Below are 26,316 nucleotides of genomic sequence, written 5' to 3' on the forward strand. Positions count from 1 at the left end.
TTGGCACTCATACCACATCTTACATCTTTAACAAGTTAAAGTGTCGGAAATTATGGTACAGTTGTCAACATTGTGTTTTAAACTTAATCACTATAGAATAACAAGAAAAACAAATGACATATAGACACTATATAAACAAATTCCATAAGCAAAAGCAAAAAGAAAACATGATTTTATCATAACACAATAACACAACAAAAGTGTATGAAATACACTTAAAAATAATTTCTGCATTGGAAAAAATAGTGATTTAATCATATTTTTAAGTAAAGCTTATAGGTGTTTCTTCAAAACGTCATAAAACAGAAATGATAAAGGAAAACAAACCGATTATGTATTAATATCAAGATTCATAATCTAAAACAAATAGTAAAATGATATTAATTTTATGAAAAAGTGGTAAATATAACGATGCATCCAATGGTTAGTATGACAATAAACAAAATCAAGCCCACTCTGTCAATACAGATTGATAGCGCCTGCCACTTTGTAGTGTTATCTAGATCATCTTCATCTTGTTTGTTATCGTCGTCACGTGACTACAAAATACAAACACATTGCCATTGACATTTTGTTACGATATTATTTATTAATTCGTTATATCAAGTAATGATAAGTCACAATTCATTTATTTCAAAAGTAACAGATAAATGATTCAGTTGAACGACGAATTTTCTGTTAATGTGTATAAGTAAATAGAAATGAATATAACAGTGAACCTGAGTATTTTCTATTGCCCTTTTTTCGTTGTTTCTGTTGAATTACACATCCTCGGGACAATTGCTTGAAAATCAATACATAAAATCGAAAAACGCTCGAAACATATCACAATTAATAAAACTCCCAATTTGGAATTTATGTAAATTTTATAACGATTTCTACTTTGTTACTTTTTTGTCTTTTTTTTTTTATCCCAGGAATAGATTATCATAGCCATATCTGGCACACCTTCTAGGAATTTTGGGTCCTTAATGCTGTTCAACTTTGTACTTGTTTGGCCTTACAACTATTTTGATCTGAGAGTCACTGATAAGTCTTCTGTTGACGAAACGCGCGTCTGGCGTATTGAATTATAATCCTGGTACATTTGATAACTAATTGAATTTAAATGTTTTCCAATTTACTTTGCATTAACAGTGAACAACACCATGCACAACAATTCAATAAGTTATTAATCAATACATAAATTACATACTCTCTTTGAAAGAAATAGATATAGGAAGATGGGGTGTGAGTGCCAATGAGACAACTTTATATCCAAATAACAATTTTAAAAAAGTAAATCACTATAGGTCAATGTACGGCCTTCAACACGGAGCTTTGGCTCACACAGAACAACAAGTTATAAAGGGCCCCAAAATTACTAGTGTAAAACCATTCAAACGGGATAACCAACGGTCTAATCTATATAAAAAAACGAGAAACGAGGAACACATGTATTTGATACATAATTCACAACTCCAAAAGTGGAAATAATTTGCTTTTTAATTTTGCTTAGTCTTAAGTTGTATATGTTGTGTCTTGTGTACGTAGTCTAGTGGATGTTCACCCTCTCTTACACATCTCTGAAACCCAGACCGGAGTTTAAATTTGAGTGGGTTATTTAGGGGCATCGGTTCGTGAAAATTGCCCCTACTTTGACTTTGAGATCAATCTATTGATATTTCTTGGGTTTGTCTGTTCCCACCGAGTTCTCTCCGAGTACTTCGGCTTTCCCCTACCATAACACCATCCTTCCCGGTATCCTCGCTCTTTGTGTTTGGGTGGGGATTGTCCTTGGGAATATTGATGTAAATAAGTTAGTGACACATCTCCATTTATCCCGAATGAAAGTGTACACGGATTCTACTGTACCCTCGTAGCTTTTTAGGGTGCTCCGAATAACTACCAGTACATCTACATATATACATACGAAAGGGAGTATTGTTTGTCTGATTGTCATTGTTTTAGCCATAGTGTTGTCATTTTACTTTCGATCGTCGACCCGAATATCTTTCACTCCTCTTTTAAATATTCGAAATAGTTTTAAATGTTTAAATTTGAAAATTGTCAGATCGTTAAATAATCTGCAACAGTTTATTCTCATTTAACATATAATCAGTTTTTAAATTATTAGTTTTGTTTGCGTGAACAATTCAAATGAAAAGTGTCTAACCGTTTGTTTCAGCAGGTGTGCTTTTGTAAGTGTTATTTTCGCCAATGGTCTTAAAACCAGTTTTTGCATCCAGACTGGCATTTTTCTGTCACCACGGTAATATATGTTGATCACAGCTACCTGGACAAAAGTCGTTATGCCAGACAGTATAAAAGTAAATGTGAAAAACTCTCCTAAAAAAAACGTATATATTCATTCACTCTCATCAGTTTGTTGTGATCATAATTGCATTTTCAAAATTCGTAAGAATATTTCATTACAAATTAAGAGATAATAAGTGTTTTGCTTTTTTTTAAAACTTCGTATTGATTAGGGCGACCTTCATTCAAACATAGATCATATACCCTGGTCGTATGTACATATAAAGTATATCATATACCAGGCTTGTATGCAACTGGTTATATCCAGTAAGCGACTCAAAACACTTTGACCCATCCTTTTTTTATCACAATTTTGATTTGTTGATCTTGCATCATATATGACTAAGGAGACACAAATCTTCAAAACAGAATTATATTGCAACTATGTCTTTAATTTCAAAGTATAAAAATATTTGCATTTGCTGGACTTTCCTTCTTTTCTCTTTCGTTAGATATCAAATAAACCTCCGTCAATTATCACTAAACAACTGTAGCCTTAGCCAGCCTTTTGATTTATTTGGGTTTTTTGGGGGGTTGTTTTTCTAATACACTTCAAGCTTTTAAACAATTTAAGCTTTTTTACTTGTTTTATTTCACTCGTAAACGCAAAACAGTTTATTTGTTATGGATGAATTGTCTTTAGTAATAACGTTGGTGTAAGTTTTAAAGCAGATAATTTTTGTACAAAATATTTGAGAACACAATTCTAGTTCCGGTTCAAGTAGAAAATTATTGAATTAATAAATCAGCTAGCAAGTAAAACATTTGTTAGTTCACCAAGCTTAACCAGAGTTGATAGCCAAATACGACTCTATTGCATACATGATCACATTGCAGTATCATATCATTTGCTGCTCTTAAATTCTACAGATGAATTTGACTTAAAAGTAGACTTTGGATATTGTTATTAACAAGTAAACTAACCTAATAATGGTCGAGCTTCATCTGATGGCGGTAGTCTGTCAGCAACCAATAGCTGGAAAACTGTCAATGAAAGCATGACTGTAACTTCTAATGACACTTTCTCTCCAGATTCCACCGGAAGTAGAAACCCAAGGGTTGCTAAAAATGTAATGATTAGTGATGGCAATATAATGTTAGCTTCATAAAACCTTGGCTTTCTTTTCAGGTAAAGGTTGTATGTAAGATCAACAAATGGGTCTGAGTTTATTGAATATTGTTCTACATGTTTTACTGCAGGTACTCTAGGTATTTCCCATTCGACATTTTCTTTCAGTGCGGACAAGTCTGCATGATCATTTTCAAGGTTCATATCCAACAAGTTGCCGGTGTAGATCCAAGATCCGAATTGCAATGGACACATTTGCCTATCAAACGGAAAGTTTGTGACATCAACTTGGCACTGTATTTCTGTAACTGTAGGAAAGTTGTAGTTGATAGCACCATCGTAACTTATATTTGCTCTAAACTTTTCCAATCCATAAAATTCCTGTGACACACTAAATGACAAGAAATATGAATTATATAAATACATGATTTTATTTCAGTCAGCATATCGTCTGATTTTTGTAAACCTTTATCCAGCAAATCCTTTATCAGTTCCTAACGAAAAAGCAGGAGATAAGTACATTTAACTTTTAGATATTGTAAAATTGACCCTTTAGATAAAAGTCGCATAAATTAAGGTAATTTGCCAGTCAATGGTGTAAAAAATACCTCTCGTGTAAACAACTGTAGGAATGCATTTTTTTTATATTAACTGTTCTCTTCAAATATGTAATGCAACGCTTTTTTGTATATAATGCTTGTATTATCTTTCTATTGTTAAAGTCACCTGATTAAATACATTTTGTTCATGTTACTCATTAATCAATTGAATTGCGTAACATTCATGAGTAATATAATAGCCGAATTATTCAAATTTTAAAATTTAAAGTAGCAGTAAGAAAATGAACAATGAAGAGGTCTTATAAAAGATAAATTTCGAACGTATTACATTTTTCTGCAAATGTTATTATGTGATATTGTTTAGTGTTTATCTTTTTTATTTTTAAGCCATGGCGTTGTTAGTTTATTTTCGATCTATGAGTTTGATTGCTCTTTTAGGAAACCAAGTTATAGACAACGTCTGTTCTTATGTTGTTAACCTCTAGAATGACACGCCAAATAACGTGTCGTCCAAATATTTTGATTTATTTTTGTTAGACTAGTTTTCTAAGATGTACTTTTATAATGTTTTACATTTCCATTAATAAATAATGGAATTTAGAAAAATTAGTTACATTATTATTTTATTTTTTTGTGTTCCGCAGACTTAAATATATTTTGCAATATTAAGGATAAATTCTACCTAAGATTAACCTTATTTGTTTGTAACGGATGTAGACCACGATACGTTAACATTGTTATAGTAGAGTCTAATAAATAAAAAGTATTCTATAAAGGTTAACCAGCTTTACCTGGTTGGGAATTGTCCGTTTGCGGTTTATTAAGTATGACAGCATTTCCTGTAGCTGTTGAATTCGTCCGTTTGGGGATTATTAAGGATTACAGCATTTCCAGTAGCTGTTGAATTTCTCCGTTTTTTTTTTTTTAAGGATGACAGCATTTCCAGTAGCTGTTGAATTTGTCCGGGGATTTGTTAAAGATGACAGCATTTCAAGAAGCTGTTGAATATGCTTGATCGATAGCATGAGCGAGTGGTCAAAACGTGTAATAAATCTACGAAATACAATCATTATTATCAAATGAAATTTGGTATCAAGAGGTGTCTATGCCTCAGAATATTTCCCTCGGGAACAAAAATATTCATGCAAGAACAACATTCAACATATTAAAAGCTTTCTCCCCCATTTCAACTACCTCAAAACATTTCATAAATATACATAGTGAATCAAAATGCGGCAAAAGGGTTTTAAAGTAAACTCATTACCTATCATATATAGTTATATCCGGTGTCCAAAGCTTGCTAAATGGTACAATCAAGTCTGTTATATTATCGTACTCTATTGGATTCCATGTCAGTAAACAATCAATCCAACGCTAAAATAAAACAAATACGTATGTAAAACTTTTTGTTGTGTTAGTTATATTCGATACATGGACAATTATTCTGTGCATTTATAATTTTTATTTTAATGCTTTTCTCGGCTAGTGTATTTTTCTGAACAATATATAGTTTGGTAAATTATAAAATCTGGCAGTTGTGCGTTTGTTGTTATAACAATGGTTGTTGTATTAAAATGGTGGTTCTAACATTGTCAATTCTGACCTGCAACTGTTTTGTCTTTGCGGGCGACCTATCGAAATAACGTCATATCTAACTGTGTAACAATATATGTATGAATGATTTACAAATTTAAAAGTGGTTTCCTTAAATTATTTTCTTTGCTACAAAGTAACTTGGTGATCCAAGACCTGTTTAGAATGTGAAATTATGACAATAGTTGAAACTTACTTTACTCCTTAATGCTATATTAGACTTACAAGACGAATCCAAAGATTCAGCTTTATTATTTGGTCAGGTTCATTCTGTAAATAAGAAAAAAAGATTTAAATGACCTACTGTTTTATGTTGCACTAAAGCATGAGACTTATAAACGAATTTTCAATTCCGATCATCAATATAACTGTTGTCAATAATTGAACATGAACTGGATATCCTTCTAAAGCACCCGAGACTTTCCCATGTTTTGTAGTACTATTCTTGTTGCTCAATTGTTGTGCAGGTTTTTGTGGACTATTCAGCATCTTTTTTTAAATGATTGGGTTTGACAATGTCGATGTTCGTTTATTTTCGACTTATTTGTTGATGTTAATGGTTTGCAGTCAACTCACTTAATTGTAAGTAATTAAACCTAGAAATAGGAAATACATTTGTTGTACGATACATGTATTATCAAACATTATTGATATTATTTTTCAGGCCTTACCATATCAATTAACTGTCGTATAGCCAAGTCCATTGTAACATTGACTTGTTCATGTCCTTGACAGTAAGGTCTAATTGATGGATCATAGTCACTGAATATTGCTGTCGTTAGCTTGATCAGTGTTGATTTACTGCTTAACGAAAGTCCTTTAAAATATGAAAAATGTATCAATTTGACAATCATGATATAATAAATTCAATCATAAAAGACACTTTTTCAACTATAATTACATGCATCAGTCAACTATATGTTTTCGTCCTTGGTCGACCGTATCATTCACATCTCTTTTCAACTCTGTTTTCTAAATGAGTAATTTACAGTGTTTTTATTTTCCACGACAATAAAACAAAATAAACCCGTGCAAAACTTACTGAATTTTTTGTCATCGGTATAAAAGATGAAAATCTGTTTAGGATTTTTTTTTTTGGAAAATATGTTTCCAGATTTATTTTGTATGATGAACATTGTTTTAGATATCGACTTTACGCATGTCTTCGCCGATAAATAAATATTAGTGTAAACAAATAAAAGTTAACCTTGCACAGTTATTGAAACTTTTGCGCGGAATAACATTGAAACTACTACTAGTATACGCACAATCCTAAAAACGTTTTTCTCTTTCTGTACAGGTATATAGTGTGGTGATTAATCAACGCGCCCCTCGAAGACAATGCAACTAATTTCTGTATTGTCACAGAAACTGGTTTTTTTTTTATTGTTAGTGATTTTATTTGGAAACAAACGTGCAGGAAATTTCAAAGTTGTATCCTTACTACAGACTCTTTCAGACGTTCCTTTTCGGTCCTTAATGTGTTTAAAGTGGCTGAAGACTTCAGCAAGAAAGCAGATAAAAACATGGGTTTCCAAATTTAGAAAAACCAACTGATTAGTCATTAACTTTTATTTTTTCGGCCGATTTATTATTTTCACACAAAATCTATACATTATTTTCTACATGTGTAACGTTGTGGTAACGTTAGTTGAAAGAATGAAAACCAACAACTAACGTTACAGGTTATATGCTGATTTTAAGTATAAATATAATTTGTTTTCACTCTTTGATAAGGAGACGAGCTTTTGATATTTTGTGTGCGTAATGGAATGGAACAGGCGTGTTTATTTTACTCTGTACCTGTACATCCCGTCATTGTGTTATTGTTCTATGATTAGTTTTGTATTCTAGTCTTTCTGTTTTTGCAAAAGTCCTTTGTCTGTATGCCTTTTTGTGTTTCTTTTATCCATATGACTTGACTCTGTACTTATAAATACCGTCATTGTGTTTTTGTGCTATTGTAAATGTTTGTATTGGTGTCTATCGTTTTTGATTATGTGATTTGTCTATATGCGTTTTGTACTTCGTCTTTATTACACATTTGTTTGTTTTATAGTGATAGAGATTATAACACAATGCTGACTTATCAACCCCTGTATTTTACATTTTTTACCAAACATGGATGTTTGTTTAATTCATAAATCATTTTCAATATAAATGAACTTTTGAGACCGTCATACAAGCGAGAGGTTTGACTATCTTTAAACCATGGTTTAGCACCTCATTTTCTACTTAAAAAAGCCTCTACCAGATCAGGAATATGACAGTTGTTATCCATTCTAATGATATGTTGGAGCTTTTGATTTTGACATTAGATTAGGGTCTTTCCGTTTTGAATTTTCCTCGGAGTTCCCGTTTGTTTGGGGTTTTTTTTCACTTTAAGTTATATATTTAGTGCAGTCGTTGTGGATATTATATAATTCTTTTGCAATGCATTATTTGAATTTTGTTTTAGGTCATGCATTTGATTAATTACCTCATATTATATGACAGGAAGAAAAACATAACAAATACGTTATTCAGAAGCGACATTTAAACAACTTATTTCGATAAAATGGGCCAAAAAAGGCAAAATTGGAAATAATGTATACATATTCCATATTTGTTTGAAAAATAAAGGTATAATGGAAAATAGTTAACCTTTCTTCTCAGTGTTCAAATTGAAACAAAAGAAATTGAAAAAAAAAGGAAATCTTTATAGGAGAACGCATAAGTCCAAAAATAAAAATCAGTAAAACGATATGGTATAAACCGAAAGGAGACCAGATAATTAACTATAATACACTGCAAAGACAACTACATACTGACAAAGGTTAAACTCACAAAAAAAAAACGGGATGAACTTGTATGCGCTTCTTGATCCACATGTGGAACACTTTATTGCGAGGGATAAATAAGGGCAACAGTAGTATACCGCTGTTCGAAAGTCATAAGAGAGAACATGTTAACAAGTCAAAGTTGGTTTATTGAATTCACACGAAATCTAATATATATTAGCGAGTCTATTCATAGTTAATAGTTTATCTATATTTTTTTTTATAATTTCGATATCTTTTAATATGTTATGAATAGAATCAATTAAATTGACAGATAATGCCGCTTTAAATTTTTGCGTCTTAAGCTGGGGTCACACATTCACGATTTTACTGCCTTCCTTGACAGGACCATTCCCGATTACAATTTGTCAAAAGTCTGATAACGATACTTTGAGTCGTGGATGGATATTCAAACTTTAATTTAAATTTGTGAAGAAAAAAAATGTAATCACGACAACAATCAGATATTGTTCAGGAAGAGCCAATATTCAACCGTTTCCAAGCTGACAATTCCTTTTCCATCCGCTTCTAGTCCGATTTGTATATTTCGAATTGTACAATTCTTCAGATCATTCCCGTTCCACAGGACACCGTTCAGACAACACCGATCATTGTAAGGATTTTGATCTGATACACCAGAATCTTCCACGACATATTCACGCTTGTAATCCGACTAGACAAAAACGGTTGGGTTTCCCCAAATGTAATGCGGGGTTCACACATTGCCGATTATTACTCTTGTTTGAGATCAGATAGCGATACGACACGAAAAATGAAAAAGTCGGAATACTTTCCTCAATTATCTGTAACGTCCTATCATAGTTTGAACGCAGTCGTTTAAGTTCGTAACAGATTTCTACTGGTCGGGAAGGTTCCGAATAGTTCGGCGAAGCATCCCAGTCAGGTGCGTCCCGTAACAATCGTGGAAGCTAAACCGATTTAGTCTAGTCGGATTACAATCGTTCCTATGTCGTGACAGATTCTGCTGTATCGGATCAAAATCCTAACAATGTTCTGTGTATTCTGGACGGTGTCCTGTGGAACAGGAATGATCTACAGAAATTGTTCAATGCTGTTTTTCTGCCGATTGAGTCCAGATTGCATCTTGATCTTGTCGATTGCGAACCGTTTTTGCCGAAAGCGTTCCGGAACAGTACTGTTATTAATACGGAATTCGTCAATGATACCCACGTCAGAGTCCCGAAAATTACAGAATACAATACGACTGAGTCCAGACAAAGCCGTTTGCAATGCGATAGAGCGGACCGTGATAGGATTACGTTCAAACAGTACCTGCTCACCCCGATTATGCCGACAGTTTTAGTACGGATAACTTCCGTCAGCGTCGGTTCCCTACCTGGTCACTGTCTGATCTCTATCGGATTACATTCGGTAGAATCGGGACGCAGTCGTAACAGACTCGGTCGAATTTTACCTGGCGAAAGATACAAATTGGATTAGAAGCGGATTGAGTACGGGATTATCGGGACAATTTCGCTTGGAATCGGTTGAATATCGAAGCTTCCTGAACAATATATGTTTGATGTCGTGATTAAATTATTTGTTTTATAAATTTTAATTAAAGTTTGAATTTCCATCCACGATTCATAGGATCTTGATCAGACTTTTGACAAATTTTAATCGGGAATGGTCCTGTTAGGTACGGCAGTAAAAATCGTGAATATGTGACCCCAGATTTATGGGACGCACCTAACTGTCGGGGTGCTTCACCGAACTATCCGGACTCTTCCCGACCTTTCGGAGTCTGTAACGAACCTTAACGACTGCATTCAGAAAATGATAGGACATTCAAGATAAAAGATGATAGTAATCCTACTTTTTCACTGTTCGTGATTTATCGCTGTCTGATCTCAAATGGGACCAACAATCGGCAATGTGTGAACCCCGCATTATATTCATGTTATTCTCAAATTCAGGTATTGATCAAGAGGTGTGATATATAAGTAATCATTTAGTTTAAAAAGAAATTTTTCAGAACAGCCGATTTTTGGAAATCTTTTATTTTGAAGAAGTCGTCTCTTAAAAACTTTTCACAACAAAAGCTGAACTGTGTTTTGTTTTCAAATGTCAAAATTTATAAGAGCGTCAGAAATAACCACGCGCATTTATTTTTTTTTTAAAGGAAATGTGAATAAGATGTGTAGAAGGCAGAAATATCATAAAAAGTTAGAAAATAACCAGTAGCCCTTTTCACAAAAACATTTTAAGTGTAAAATTAATCTTACCATAAAAATATTTAGTTGAACAGTTAAGGAATATTTTAGACTTAAGATACATGTTATTCTTAAAATTTTGGGTGAAGGGCTACAGTACATTAAAGAAAAATATATCATTGCTGGACTTTATAATGAAGATATTCAAAAATGAAACACAAAGTTCACGCCTTTTCCAGTTACTCCCAAAATGTTAAAGCTTTGCTGACAATGAAATTCTAAATTACTATATAAAATTGAGAATGGAAATGGGGAATGTGTCAAAGAGACAACAACCCGATCAAAATAAAAAAACACAACAGCAGAAGGTCACCAACAGGTCTTTAATGTAGCGAGAAATTCCCGCACCCGGAGGCGTCCTTCAGCTGGCCCCTAAACAAATATATACTAGTTCAGTGATAATGAACGCCATACTAATTTCCAAATTGTACACAAGAAACTAAAATTTAAAAAATACAAGACTAACAAAGGCCAGAGGCTCCTGACTTGGGACATGTTATGAAAGAATAATAAATACGCAAAAACACTTACCAAAAACAGAAATAAAGATAAGCATATATCTCGTATTACTTGCCATGTCTACAAATGAATAAAAATTTAACAGTTCCGTGCAGGAAGAAATCTATATAACTTTAACAATATTTCCACAGTTCCTCAAAAAACGTGAAGAGGAAGTAGTATTAAATGAACGTAATTTCTATGTACAAGTTTAAATAGATATATGATATCTTTTTATCTAATCTTACAGCTAATGCAGAATAATAGTTAGAAACATCTTTATTGTTTTGAACAATAGAAAAAGAATTTGTCTCTTTAAGTGCACCTACACGGTTTAAAATTTAAAAAATTGCAATTAAGATATCTTTGCGCGTATTTTGGGCGTAAAAATTTAGTTTCTTAAGATATTTTTTATACAGACATAACAAATGTTGCCAAAATGGTGTAAAATAGTACCACGGATATCTTTCTACTTTGAATCGTTTTCGGTTCTTATACATCCTTATCTTTCAAATATTCTACTTTTCTGCGTTCCTGATGAAGATAAATTCAGAAAAGCAACACGACAGGTGCCACATGTTAGGCAGGATCTACTTACCCTTCCCCTGATATCACCCCATTCGTGTTACTGAGTCATTTTTCTGTATTGTGTTTTGCCTATTGTAGCTTGTCTATTTGTCTTTGTCGTTTTTAAGCTGTAGCGTTATTAGTTTTTTATTAACTAATTAGTTTATATGTTTCTTTGTAATCGTTCTCCTATCTGTTTCCACAAATTAGTAGAAAAACATAAAATTATAAAACATCTATATTGTATAGGTGTGTAACGTCATTTGTAGCTGTTTGTATATGTGCACAGCTAAGAAAGGTGCGGTTTTGTTACGTTGTCCATAGAATAAAAAAAAATTGACTTGTTACAGTCTCCTTATTTTATTGCATTATGCATTTTGTCAGTATTTGTTTAGTATTCTACTGCTAATGCTACTTGTAACACTGCAAAAACCTATCACAGCGATTTGAAATGCTTATTGATAATATTTATTATTTTTTTTTATTATTTAAGTTTTATTATCTTGACAGTACTTGTTAATTGTTTCCGTGGTTTTAATAGAAAACCAAATATAGGAGGAAAAATTAATAGACTAATAATGTGATGTTTTTGTCAGTAATGATACGAGCATTTAACTCACCGCTAACACTATAAAAAAAAATACTTACCTCCTAGAAAAATTCAAAACGGAAAGTTTGTAAACAAATTGCAAAGTCAAAATCTCAAACACATCAAACGAATGAATATCAACTGTCATTTACTGGATTGGTACTGGCATTTTCTTATGACGAAAAAATGGGGATCAAACCTAGTATAATGGCTAGCTCAACCTCTCACTTGTATTCCAGTATACTGATAACGCTGTGTAAACAAAACAAACAGACACGATAAATATAAATGCCAACAATAGGGGTACCGCAGTCAAGAAGCACAAAAAAAAGTATATAGACAAATTGCGTTATCATAAAAGAAAGTCAAAAACGCAACACAGTGATGGTATGTATAAGTACCGAGCCACACGTTCAGTATTGCAGTCCTTCTGCTCTTATAAGACCTTTCAATTATTAAAGGAAAACTCTTTAGTTTGAGTGACCTTTTGTGAAAGCTCCAAATAGCTGTAAATAACAAAATTCAGGAATTTAATGGTCCATTCGTTAATTTTGTTCCCTTTACTTCTATGTAAGCCAGTATTCATTGTAATTAGGTCCATTAAAATATTTAGTGACTACTATCAATTGTTTCTGTCTGAATTATTTTAATGGTTTACGTCATCAAGCAACACGTCTGTCGCATCTATCTACTGCAACGAGAATTTGCTTTATCTATTAAATTTAAATCTTATGAACATATATAAAAAAACAAAAACGAAATCCTTGGTCTTTTGAAACAAGTCAAAACAAACTGATAAAATCAAACGTAATTATGTATAAAAAGGAAGATGTGGTATGATTGCCAATGAAACAACTCACTTCAAGAGATCAAAATGACACAGAAATAAACAACTATAGGTCACCGTATGGTCTTTAACAATGAGAAAATCCACCAATGGAACGAATGGAATACAACAGTTATTTTCTAAACTTATAACAGGCCTTTTACAAAATAAATGGGGATTAAATTTGGTTTCGTAGTTGGCTATGCCTCACACTTGTTTGAATGAAAAGTGTGTGTATTTGAGCTTTAAAGAGAACATTGATTGAGCAGGCATTTAATATAATGGGTTAATGTGACAAAAAAATTCCAACGGACAAAATTGAGAGAACAAACATCTCTCACACAAACATTATAGAGATTTGACATTATCATTGTTTAAAGTACAAAAATTTTGTGGAAGCAAATAAAAAAAACTGTAAAATATTGTCGTACTTCAGTAACAAATATGATGATTTTTTATACTTTTTTTTTTTGCGTAAAGATAAATATTTAAGAATTGAATGCTTCTTTTTGTAAATTTATTGGGGGGTAAAAGCGTTAACCGAAGTAAAATTTGTATGAAGCGCGGAAGCGCTTCATTATAAAAATGTACGCACGGTCAACGCTTTTATAACCCTATAAAGTTACAAAAAGAAGCATTCAATACCTATAATTACACTTTTCAGCTAGGATCAGATTTATTTAATTCACATGTGCATTTTATTTTGGGACCTCGTGTCATCATGAATGATAAATGTTATTGTCTAATGCAATTGCTTACGGAATAACATGTGATGTGCAGTTAGCCAATCAGAATAACGTATTATAATGAAACATGCATCTAATGTAATTATATAGTTATAGAACTTTAAAACTTTCTTGGGTATATGATACGAAGCAAAAACAAATGGTGGAATATGTGAAGTAAATTTCTTGTTACATCTGTACATCGTTCTGACGATTGTCACCATTGTGTGGAACCCCAAATTTTGGTAGCAATAGAAATGAAATACAGGCCAGTGGTTTCAAATTTGAAATGTTTACTTCACTCCAAAATGTTTGTTAATAATAACTTGTCAAAATGGCAATCCATCACTAGCCTAAAATAAGAAACATAGCTTCAATGCAAACACTAAAATATTCTTCTTTGTGCCCGTTTTGGCCTTTATGTGTTCAAAATAATCCCGTTAACGTTCGTCGTAAAGTTAACATACATGTGACCAGTTACAAATATTTTACAAATTCTTGATACTCAGAAAGTTTGATTATCAGAATACGACTTCACACTTTTGTTGATATGAATCTTAACCATACACCATATTTTGCCTACTAAACCACCTGTCCAATTAATTTTCTGTTACATTTTATACGAAATATATAATGTATATGTAGACTGTAAGCTGTCAAATATCATCATAATTTAAGTAGAAATTGACAATGAGGGTACGGTTGAAAACAAAACTTTACGGCAAAAGAGATGATTTCAGCTTTCCAATTGTGAACTTTCCATTTATAAGTAGCAACATTCCAGCAGCACCTGCATACGGGGTTTATATCTTACAATCGATATTCCCGTGCTTGAATTTCCTATCATGATTTTCTTGATAGAGGGTTGTTGTTCACAAGGAAGCTATTAAACCAAGAGTTCCAAATTGTGAAGTTGAAATCATCTCGTCGTAAATTTTACGGTCGCCATCACTAGTTGGTTGACCGTTATGGAATAACCGTTTAACTTCAATCCCTTCCCTTTCATGAATTTTACCTACCGAATTAAACTATTTATCGGATTTGTTATCACATAAGTAACTTGACGGTGCCAGATGTGGAGCAGGATCTGCTTACCTTCCGGAGCACCTGAGATCATCCTTACTTTTTGTTGGGGTTCGTGTTGTTTATTCTTTAGTTTTCTATGTTATGTCATATGTACTGTTGTTTGTCTGTTTGTCTTTTTCATTTTTAGCCATGGCGTTGTCAGTTTATTATAGATTTATGATTTGACTGTTCCTTTGGTATCATTCGTCCCTCTTTTAAAATAACAAAAATTGACTCCTTTTTTACCCTATAAAAATCGTTTTCAAATACATTATAGTTTTATTTGATGTTTTCATTACCAAAGTTATAGAAAGTCCCATTGGCAACAAGGAAATATGTAATTCAATGTACACATTTACTACACATGATTAAGGACGGACGAAATTTATCATTTTAATGTATTTTTTGTAAGCAGACCAAAATCAGCATTATTAAAGAGATAAAAAAAAAGACATTTCGTCGTTTTTTATATGGATTAGACCGTTGGTTTTCTCGTTTGAATCGTTTCACACTAGTAATTTTGGGGCTCTTTATAGCTTGTTGTTTAGTTTGAGCCAAGGATCTGTGTTGAAGGCCGTACATTAACATATAATGAATATAATTGAGAATGGAAATGGGGAATGTGTCAAAGAGACAACAACCCGACCAAATAAAAAAACAACAGCTGAAGGTCACCAACAGGTCTTCAATGTAGCGAGAAATTCCCGCACCCGGAGGCGTCCTTCAGCTGGTTTACTTTTTAAATTGTTATTTGGATGGAGAGTTGTATTATTGGCACTCACACCACATCTTTCTATATCTACATTTGTATTAAAACAAATTATAACATACCTCAAATTTATGAAATACAGATTCAAAACAAGGAAATGTGTAACTGCGAATGTAAGGCTATATCCGCATGTAGAACACACGAACAATGAATAAGGCAGTTAATTGTTATTTAATTGTAAGCAATGGGATCTACTAAAACAGGATGCAGTTTGCAACGAAATATTTTCAAGCAAACCAATAATAGCTTATAAAAAGCATAAAAATATTGCAGATCTATTGACAACGACAAAATTAAAATAAATTGATATAGGTAAATCCCTGATGATGGCGGGCCTACAATGCTTAAACCCTTTCATAAATGTTATACATTTATCATTAGCATATAATACAAAAACCGCCGAAACATTATATTAATGTCGGATTGATTAAAAGCAATTGAAAGTCTAGTAATACTAGCATCATGTGATCAATATTTTGTAATTTAATTACAATAAAGTACTTATAGTATGTATACGGAGTCTTCCGAATAAGATTTTTTGCTATCGGAATTCAGACTGATGTTGGAATACGTGGATGTTAGGTGTCACTTTTATTCAAAGACAGATTAACCAAATCATAATTAATAATCTTTTATTGATGATATTTAAAAAAAATATGAAATGATGCAGCTCTCAATACATTATGTAGATGTTTATAAATATTTGTATACAGGAAAACTGTATAACATTGAATGCACCATCTTGGTTTGGGGAGAGACTATTTAGAGGAGTTGATGATATCAACCTTTCGCCTCTCTTCACTGTTAACACATATACATCGCCTTCTCTGCGTCTTCTGCATCATACTCTCGAGACATATTTCTAAAAAGCAGAATGAAATAATGATATAACCCACTAGTTTTAAGCTACAAAACGCAAAGAGCGTGCGCATGATACCAGAGTGACATTCAAATTCATAGATCAAAAATAGTTGTATCACTTTCTTTCAGATTATGTAGCAGTTGTGTTAATCAATATCAACTAATGTCGATGTGGTGTGATCTTCTCGGTATTACATATTTACAATTCCTGACTGTGCAATAGAATCACTTTTTATCCCAAGAAATATATATGAACATCCTATAGCAAAGGAAATTAAAAAGACAAATAATCCAACTCGATCTAAAACTAAGGCAAACTGAATCCAGAATTCGGAATCATCATCTCCAGCAAACTGTACAGTCTCTTGACCTTTTGAACTGCCGTTACATTCTGCTTGGCATAACTGGCGTTTAGTATTATCCTTCAAAAATAAATTATAATTGATTATTATCTTATTTATAAATGTTGGTTTGTTACTTACAAACTTACATCCAAGAGTACTAGTCGATTAATATAAAAAATGTTTGTTTATATATTGATTTTTTAATCAATTATAAAACTAATATGAATTCATAAGCAATTGTGCTTCCCTACAGCTCCTACTTAAACGGTTTATCTTTAAGTTATGAAAATTTACAGCATATATGGTAAAGGATTACATGTCATCAGATCAACATTAGTAAATTTAATTCTTTAAATCTTGATTAAGAAATATCAAACTTTAATTGCATTTTAAAGGAATGAATATCTTTCTTCAACTTCAGTTAATAATAAAAAGAGTTTCTTTACATCAAAACAATCAACGACATCAACTATTACCTGTTTGCTGGAATGTTGGTTTGGACTTACAATCTTTGGTAGCGTAACACATGTAACGTAGGCAAGTGGCTTCAATATGAATGATTTCAACCATGGTGACATTTTCCTATGTCCCCGATGATGTATGTTCAGGACTATCACTTGCCATAATGATGATCCGCCACTCAATACCAATGTAAATGTAAAGAACATTGCTGAAAAAATGAATAATTAAGTAGCCTCGGGCAAATCAAAATATAACCGTAAAGATTATTTTAATTAATCACATACGTGTTGTATGTGTCTGAAAAAAGAGGACGAAAAGATTAATTAGTACGAGTTGCTAAACTTTATATATAAACCTAAATACTTGTAATCTATTTTGTAAAGTATACTTTTATCTCACTGATATTCGGAAAATATTATTCTCCTTTTTAACTAGCAATATCTCTTACCAATCCACGGTGTGGAATCAGCTGATGGTGGCAACTGATCGGCGACCAATAGTTGGAAAACTGACATAGCTAACATGACTGTTAGTTCTAACCCAACCTTTTCTCCAGAGTCAACAGGAAGTAGAAACCCAAACGAGGCTACTACTGTTACCAATACTGATGGAATGATAATATTGGTTATGTAGTAATCAGGTTTTCTTGTTAAATGAATGTAAACGGTGACATCGGGAAATAGGTGAGCGCAACATCCATAATATAATTCATGTCTCACTATTGGTGCATTGTCAATTATAAATTCAACGTTTTCTTTCACTGATGATAAATCAGCATTTGATTTCTTGGATGTAACATTTAATTCGAAACCATTATATACCCAAGATCCAAACATTAAGTCACAAACTTGACGATCAAATGGAAATCTCGACACATCTATTGGACACGAGGCTTCCACCTTTGTAGGAAAGTTATAGGTGATATTGCCATCAAAATGAATCAAAGCTCTGAAACTATCAAATCCAAAAAATTCTTCCGAAATGCTGAAGATATAAAAAAAATATTAATCACTTTCACTTTTCATTTTTTGTTAATACTTGTTAGTGATATTCTGTTATTAAAATCAGGATGCAAAATTATTTTTTCACTAAACACGATTTAACTACCTTTGACATGTCATATTTTCGGAAAACGCACTTTACACATTAATTTCATTATGTAACTATTGTTTATGAATAGTGTGTATGTATGCTTTAATGATAAAACAAAGTTTCAAAAAAGGAATAAGCTACAAATTCGACAGCAAAATATAATGACTTGCAATTCCATAATGTGTGTCAGCTTTGTAAAAAGAGAAACAACGTCGACACTAGGAATAACCGTTCTTTGACAGATCCGGCGTAAAAAATTCGTTAACATATAACATAATATCAAAGATTTAAACAAAATACGATTTCACATGATCGCTATTTATATTCATGTTATACATATATCAGATTACACTTTTTTACCGTTGAGTTTTCGTGGTCACCTTAAAAGATAATTATATAACTATATATATATAACAGATTAACAGAATTGACTACTGACAATTTCGTGTTCACAACTGTTTCAAAATCGGACGAGAGTTTCTCAGATCTATTGCTTGTCAACCGTGAAGATCTCTGTGACACTTTAATACCAGAACATCGTTTGTAAGTCCTTAACATATGATATTTCTTCTTAAAACACTGTGAACTGTAAATACTTTTCTAACTTTATAATTGTACATAATAGTAATGAAAAGTACCAGGATTATAACATAATACGCCAGACGTGCGTTTCGTCTACATTAGACTCATCAGTGACGCCCATGTCAAATTATTTATAAAGCCAAACAAGTACAAAGTACATAATAAGTGCATTTTTTCTTATGTCATTCTCCTATAGGAGGAAATAAAGTATGTTGATGATGATGACCTTGTGTAAGTTGGATATACGTGTTAGTATGTTATTAATTAGATTGGATAATTTGAATCAAATCGGTGAATATGAATTTGACATTTAATAAATTAATTAATGCCCTTTTTAAAAGTTTTTACTTTTCATTTATATCATTACGGATACATAGCCTAAGATGTGAAAATATCCGTTCTATGTAATTCCCTATTCAAATCATTTGATTACGTGAGTACTAATAACGATTGCAACATCGAGCGTTGCTCCTTTTATCTTTTGTGGTATACTTAATGGGACCAAACGTCAACCCAAAGTGAATAAATTAAAGGAGATGTTAAACAGTTGGCTTTTATATTATGTGGTGTAAATCGTTGATGGAATAAGTTCTTTGTAGTTATTTGGTTAACAGGATTTGCTAAATACTAGTATTATATTATTTGTATATGCGTTTCTCTGTATTGGTGATCGTGCGTGTGTCTGTGTTGTATTTCAGGCTCGTAGTGTTTGGTGATATAGTTTAACATTGTCATAAAGCGGGAGGATTGGAATGGGAGTTCGTTTCTATGTGTGTTTGCGTTTGTTTTTCTTCCCATCTGTATACTCGTTTATCCATTGTTTCCTTTTATAGTTGATGTGTTTTATTTGTTTTTGTTTGTAATCCAGATTTGATTGGGTTTTTTTTCTCAGTCGATTTATGGTTATTGAACACCGGTATACTACTGTTGTCTACAATATACTTCCACGAGACAATAACAACAAAACTAAAAGGACACGTAAAAGCCGTCGAAGATACTATTAAAGTGCTATATTTACTTGCAAAAGTTTTTCCGACCTAAACAATATTAGAGAACAGAAATCTCTCAACCAATTGTAAACTAGGCCGTAGATTGATATATATGAAAACTGCTCACAAAAACTGATATGACTTTTATAAACTACGAAGATATTTCAAAATATTTTGTTAATAAATAACTGTTGTATAACGCAATTGTTAATACATACCTTTTGAGTAACGCTAATGTCAATTAATACCTGTTGTATAACGCAATTGCCAATAAATACCTGTTGTATAACGTAATGTCCGGTTTCCATATAAGAGATACCGGAAGTACTATAGACTTGATGCCGTCAAAAGCATCAGGATCCCAAACAAGGTGACAATCGTTCCATCCCTATGTATACGATAAAAATGTATTTGAACGAAAATGTCATCCAGAAGTTAGAAGAAAATTCATTACAACTCATAATTTTATTCAAGTAAACAAGGTTTTTGTTTGTTTTAAAGTGGAATACAAATTATAATGTTATTAGCCAAAGGGATGACCTAGTAACTCTTTTTGTTATTTTTTTCTTGTCTAGGAATATCAGTTATAACTACTCTAAATGGTCTTCGATATCGTACTGATGAGACGAAACGTGCGTCTGACGTAAATACAAAATTGTAATCCTGGTTTCTGATGAGTTCATTTAATCGTCGATACTAATGTACATCCTAGAAGTCAGCAATTTTGTTCACATACACATCTCAGTGATGCAGTTGTCTCTGTATATCATGTATTAAGTTCATTGTGTGGGTACAAAATAGTAACATTTGTTCCTATTATTCCTAATAGTAATCTTTTCCTATTCCAACGCACATATTTTGTAATGCAGCTTTGACAACTTTTTTTTAAACTTTTTATTTTTAAAGCCTTATTATTCGTAATAGATGTAGATTTCCAACAGTTTGATTTAAGCGCCCCTTATTACTCAAATATAGACAATTTCGAGTATGGTGAGCAAAAGTATGAGCCTAAATTCTTTAATGAGTATTTACCAAGGAAGTGTGTGTCAATTTAATAGACTCAGAGAAATGGTAATGAATGCACCCCTTTAATGTCAATCCGATTCAAGATTTAAATGAATGTTTCGTTAAACGAACCTTATGTTATTGTTTCGCGGGATTTGTTGTGCGTCCCTAGATTATGTTCCATATGCAGAATTTCAATTGTTTAATTTGCAGATGTCATTCACTCCGTTTTCACGTTTACCGTATTATTCATTTCACATTAAGTTTCCAATATTCTTAGATTGGATGTACAGTGAAAACTCACCAATCTCATCCATATGTTAAACAGTGCAACTTGCTCGGGTTCATTCTGAAAGAAATGGTTGAGAAGTAAAGAAAATTACAGAATTAAATACAATTATTTAATAAGTATGTACGATGGGAAGATGGAAACAATTCAAAAAATAGATTTCAGCAAGCAAGTTTGTTATGATGCTCAAGTGCCACAAGCCAGGGACTATAGTTCTTAAATATGTGTGTTTGCATTTGTTAACTTTTAATTTGTAATCAAATTATATATAAGGTATGCTGGATCTAGTATCTATTCATGAAAAATATTTTGTTAACCTACTGCTGTATGAACATTACTGTACTAGAACTAATTCGTGCAGACTGTACGAATACATACCAAAGATATTAACTGTCTAATGGCCATGTCAACTGTGACCTGAGTTGTCTCAAATCCAGGACACACTGGTCGTACACTTGGCTTATAATCGTTGATCAGTGCAGATGTCAGATAGTTCAAGGTTGATGAACATCCTATATTGATGCATAAACAAAAAATAAAATCACAAAAATACTGAACTCAGAGGAAACTCAAAGAGGGAAGTTTCAAATCAAATGACAATATCACAAGCTCAAAAATGTCAAACGAATGGATAACAAATGTCATATTCCTGAATTGGCATGGACATTTTCTTATGTAGAATATGATGGAGTGAACCTGCAGTCTGGCTTCCTAAACCTCGCACTTGTATAACAGTCGGCAACGAAACAACGGCAAAGAAAATGTAGAATTAATAACCTAATGTTGAATTTATTTGTTTATATTCTTCCTTTGGACTAAAGTAACATGCTCCAATGTTAACAACGATTCTCTGCTGATCATTTGAAATAAAAATAAAAAAACAGCTTGTGACTTTTGCAATTTGTTTGTGATGCAAATATAAATAAGGCAAAAAACAGTTTAATTTGTAACTCAGTTTCAGAAGTTATATCTACGTACGGTAGGAAACCATATCAGTGATCTTAATACAAATGTATTACGGGTTCTTCATTTTATTTGTTAATGTAAAAAACTGAACGATAACGTTTAAAATTTAGAATGATAAAACAAAATCAAAACAATAGTTCACAGTTGCATTCAGATGTACACAAAAATATGAATATAAAACAATAGAAAAGAACAGTTTTACAATACTAGCATACCACAACAGTTTAATAAAACTGATTAGAAAGGGGTGAAAACTCATATAACATTTACATTAAACTTATATAATCGTTTTTCCTCAAATATAATTCTTATAGAACTAACCTAAACGACATATTCCAGTTATAACATAGAGTATTAATCCATGGCGTTTTGACATTGTTTATTTTTCTCCTCATATGATGCTCTATATGTCAACTTTCAGATACTATGCCAATCTTCTTACAACAACCAGAACAAAACTTAGGTGTCAATAACCAGGCGTATATAATCGACCTTATTATCATCTACTTATATTCAATATCCCATTAATTATTTCAAATCAAAGGTCAACATGTTTTAGGAGAATTATATAATACCTTTTAGGATTTCATGACTCTTTATTAAAAAATCTATACTGTAATACCTTGTAACAACATTGTAATTGCCATTTATTTAAAAAGGAAATGAAGTTTGAAAAGCCCATTACTGTGTTTTTCTATACGGCGACCGTCAATATGTTGCAGAACATATGGAGAAATAGATTGGGGTTTACGTGTGGGCTTTGGAAGTTTAGGAACTAACACAATCACGTTAAATCCAAAGCAAATGAAACAATTACCGAATATTATATCCGTCTTGTTTCTCGTTACAACTATACAGAAGCGTAATGACTTTATATTTAATTATCAGTTTCACAATTCTAATACAAACATAGGTTTCAAAATAAAACATATTTCTCGATTGATACAGTCGATTGTTTTGTTTTATCAGAATAAGGGCTTCTACTTGGACTTATTTTTGTCAACATTTTTTTCCAACTCAAACGAACTCACACAAAATCTACCACACAAAAGATATCATCACATATATAGACATTAGTACACTGATATAATCATAATGGAAACTGAATTTTAGTAATACTAGAACAATAGGAACAGTGAGCTCCTGTAATACTTGCCCTTCTTAAACTATTCTTTGTCAGTTCTCAGAGATCCGTTAAATTGGGATTAACAATTGTAATTTGTCATAATTAACATTTGGCCTCATATTGACCTTCAGCACTCAATTTCAACTTCGTAGTAAAAAACCTCCATCAAAAACTTAACTTATCAAAAACTTAAAATTACAATTGGTCATATCAAAATAAAAAGTGTCATTGTTGCAAATCAACACTATTAATCAAATGTGTATGTTCAGTAAACTATCAAATCAGTGTCAAAATCGATATTTGACATAATTTTAAAAAATTAATGCCTCACCTTACACATTAGTTTTCACTTTGATGTGACCACAACGTTTATTTCTGAATGAGGTTTTTTTTCAGACCAATACTAAACTTTGACCTGATATGAGACATGCTAAAGGAGAGATAGACGGACGGATGCAAATAGCGGTAAACATATTATCTTCTACTATAGAATACGTAGATATAAGCATTTAAAGAGATTGTACGTTGATTTGCATCATGCTATGTGATATGATGGGTCAATCAACACGGATGATACGTTGGCCTTTAGTAAAGGTGATGACATGTGGGCTTTATTATTGTTGGTAATAAGTTTACCTTAATAATAATGGAGATACTTTTTTCGATTTACACTAAACAAAAAAGACGGTCAATGAATAGATATCCATTGCCATAGTATAACATAAAGGAAGTAAAACGTGTCTCAAATTCTTGAAAATCAACTTTTCTGTTTTCAAATATTTTAACACGAAAAGTTAAGGTTTTCTGTTTTACTATATTATAATTGATGTTAAATCAACCTTTATTCTGATACTATCTAAATAATTATAGTAAGATCATAGTAAAAGTGTGTTAGAAAATTTCATTAGTTGGTATTGGCTTTGAACTAGCTGACAGTAACTGCGAGTATTGTTAGATCAGTACTTAGTGTCTTTTGTTTTATGTTTAAATATCCGTTCATGTCCACTTTGGGTTTTTTTGTTAGATGTATTTCAATATGTTCCCATCTAATGAGTTACGCCTTTTTCAATAGATTTTATTAGTTTGTTCTTGTACTGTTACACCACTGTCCCAGGTTATTGTTTGAGCACTCACAAACATATTTAACATCGCCACATTATTTATGTGCCGTCCCAAATTTGATACCTTTTGTTCATTGGTTAATGTTTGATATATTTGGGGTTTTTTGGTTAACTATTTATGCTACAAATTACGTCTAAAGTCTTCTTCGTTGCATTTTGTCATGTTTTTCATGTCGGGACTTTTATAACCGACAATATGGTATGGGTTTTTTTTATAGCTGAAGACCGTACGATTGCCTTTAATTGCTTACATCCACTTCGTTCGAATATCAATGGATAGTTGTCTCATTGACAATCATACCACATCTCCTTCTTGTTAAATGCAATAAAACTTACAATGTTTGATATCTATAAGACCGCAACATGAAAAATAATTAAGAGGATCGAACAGTTCATCGACATGTAAAAAGTAAATTCACAAAAGTTCTGATCTCAGAGGAAAATCAAATCGGAACGTCCCTAATCACATGTCAAATCAAATGACAAAACACATCAAAAACGAATGGACAAGTGTCACATTCCTGACTTTGTACAGGCATTTTAAAATGTAGAAAATTGTGTTTTAAACCTGGTTTTATAGCGCTAAACCTCTCACTTTGTACAACAGTCTCGCCAAATTCCGTTATATACCTAACCGTTTATTTAGCACATACTTACAACTTCTCGTCCAATCAAATTGCTTGAATTTGCCTTCTAATTTTCATAGTACATACTTCTTCCGTGTACTAAGTTACTACGCATGAATGACCACAAGGGTAAGATTTCATTGTATTGTAATCAAGATATTAGAACAAAAATTGCAGCTGGCTATTTTGAAATGAATTCTGTGTTCCAAATTTAACTAAATAGTTTGTAATTAGTTTTCAGACAGATTTTTAACATCCTACTAATCAATCTAAATTTTGTTTTAAACATACTTTCACCAGCGGCTACCTTCTTTACATTCTAAAGACAAGGGCCTTTTGAAATCCCAAGTTTACAATGATATTATAGTGAGTAGATTTACAAAATTACGTAAATGAGCTACATCCAGTCAGTCAACACATATCTATAGACTAATTACAGGATTACTCAAGTTGTAAATATGTGCTAAATTGGATATTGTATAGAAAGGTATATACTATAAAAATAAGAGCTAGGGGCACAGCCCCTCGCTCTAATTTTCATAGTATATACCTTTCTATACAATAACCGAGACTTATAACTGTATATTGTTCACAGTAAAGGCTGTTAAAACGAAAATTTATCAATTTCTTTGAGGGTGCAACTATATTATGTACAACATTTGATAAACAAGTTATTTTTTTCTAAATATCCTATAATACGTTTATTTCTTTACAGGAAAGCTCCCGTGTGTAATCAAATGTGTATAGATCATAGAGGAGTATGTAGCAATACAGAGTGGAGAGTGTGGTCATACATCTTTTGTCTTTCTTGATTTTCCAAATTAAAAACTTATTGTGCAATAAAATTCATTTTTAACAGCCGACAACAATGTAATTTGTGTCTTGACTAATAAATTTCTTGATAGTGATCAGTACACAGTTTAAGAAAAGGTTTCACTAAAAGGTATCGAACTTCTACTTTTGGCCTAGCTTTGAGGAAATAAGCGGAAATTTTACAACTTTTTTGGCATATTTGAAAGCAAATAAATGCCGATAAGTGACACGGATACACCAAAAAGAAATCATATTTTACTAGTTTAACTAATGGAAGTCTTATCTTTGGAAGTTACTGATACATACATATGACAAACGCATACTTAAGCTTAACCTGAAGGAAATCAAGTAAAAAAGGTAGTACAATTTATTAGGCTAAAATTTAAGTAGTTTTCTTATCTGTATATTGCTACGGTAGTAAAATCCAAACA

At 32.0% G+C, this 26,316-nt stretch overlaps 2 protein-coding genes across 3 annotated transcripts; both read right to left on the reverse strand.

Moving 5' to 3' along the window:
• Positions 1-287: 287 nt before the first annotated feature.
• Positions 288-11,230, reverse strand: LOC134714319 (neuronal acetylcholine receptor subunit alpha-10-like). Of its 2 annotated transcripts, XM_063575556.1 has the most exons (7): positions 11,102-11,230; positions 6,189-6,334; positions 5,743-5,787; positions 5,189-5,298; positions 3,220-3,755; positions 2,156-2,328; positions 288-539 (listed from the first exon to the last, which is right to left on the reverse strand). In XM_063575556.1, the coding sequence occupies exons 1-7, from the start codon at positions 11,145-11,147 to the stop codon at positions 387-389; spliced, it is 1,209 nt and encodes a 402-aa protein (XP_063431626.1). In that variant the 5' UTR covers positions 11,148-11,230; the 3' UTR covers positions 288-386. The 2 variants fall into 2 exon arrangements, with proteins under 2 accessions (XP_063431626.1, XP_063431627.1); XM_063575557.1 differs by lacking the exon at positions 2,156-2,328 and having other exon boundaries at positions 430-539.
• A 5,056-nt stretch (positions 11,231-16,286) lies between these two features.
• LOC134714320 (neuronal acetylcholine receptor subunit alpha-10-like) lies at positions 16,287-22,654 on the reverse strand. The gene is made up of 7 exons (XM_063575558.1): positions 22,521-22,654; positions 21,612-21,745; positions 21,249-21,293; positions 20,218-20,327; positions 17,725-18,260; positions 17,291-17,484; positions 16,287-16,892 (listed from the first exon to the last, which is right to left on the reverse strand). The coding sequence occupies exons 1-7, from the start codon at positions 22,573-22,575 to the stop codon at positions 16,662-16,664; spliced, it is 1,305 nt and encodes a 434-aa protein (XP_063431628.1). The 5' UTR covers positions 22,576-22,654; the 3' UTR covers positions 16,287-16,661.
• Between the last annotated feature and the right edge of the window lie 3,662 nt (positions 22,655-26,316).

Source organism: Mytilus trossulus, chromosome 4 (assembly GCF_036588685.1).
Source record: "Mytilus trossulus isolate FHL-02 chromosome 4, PNRI_Mtr1.1.1.hap1, whole genome shotgun sequence".
Lineage (NCBI taxonomy): Eukaryota > Metazoa > Mollusca > Bivalvia > Mytilida > Mytilidae > Mytilus > Mytilus trossulus.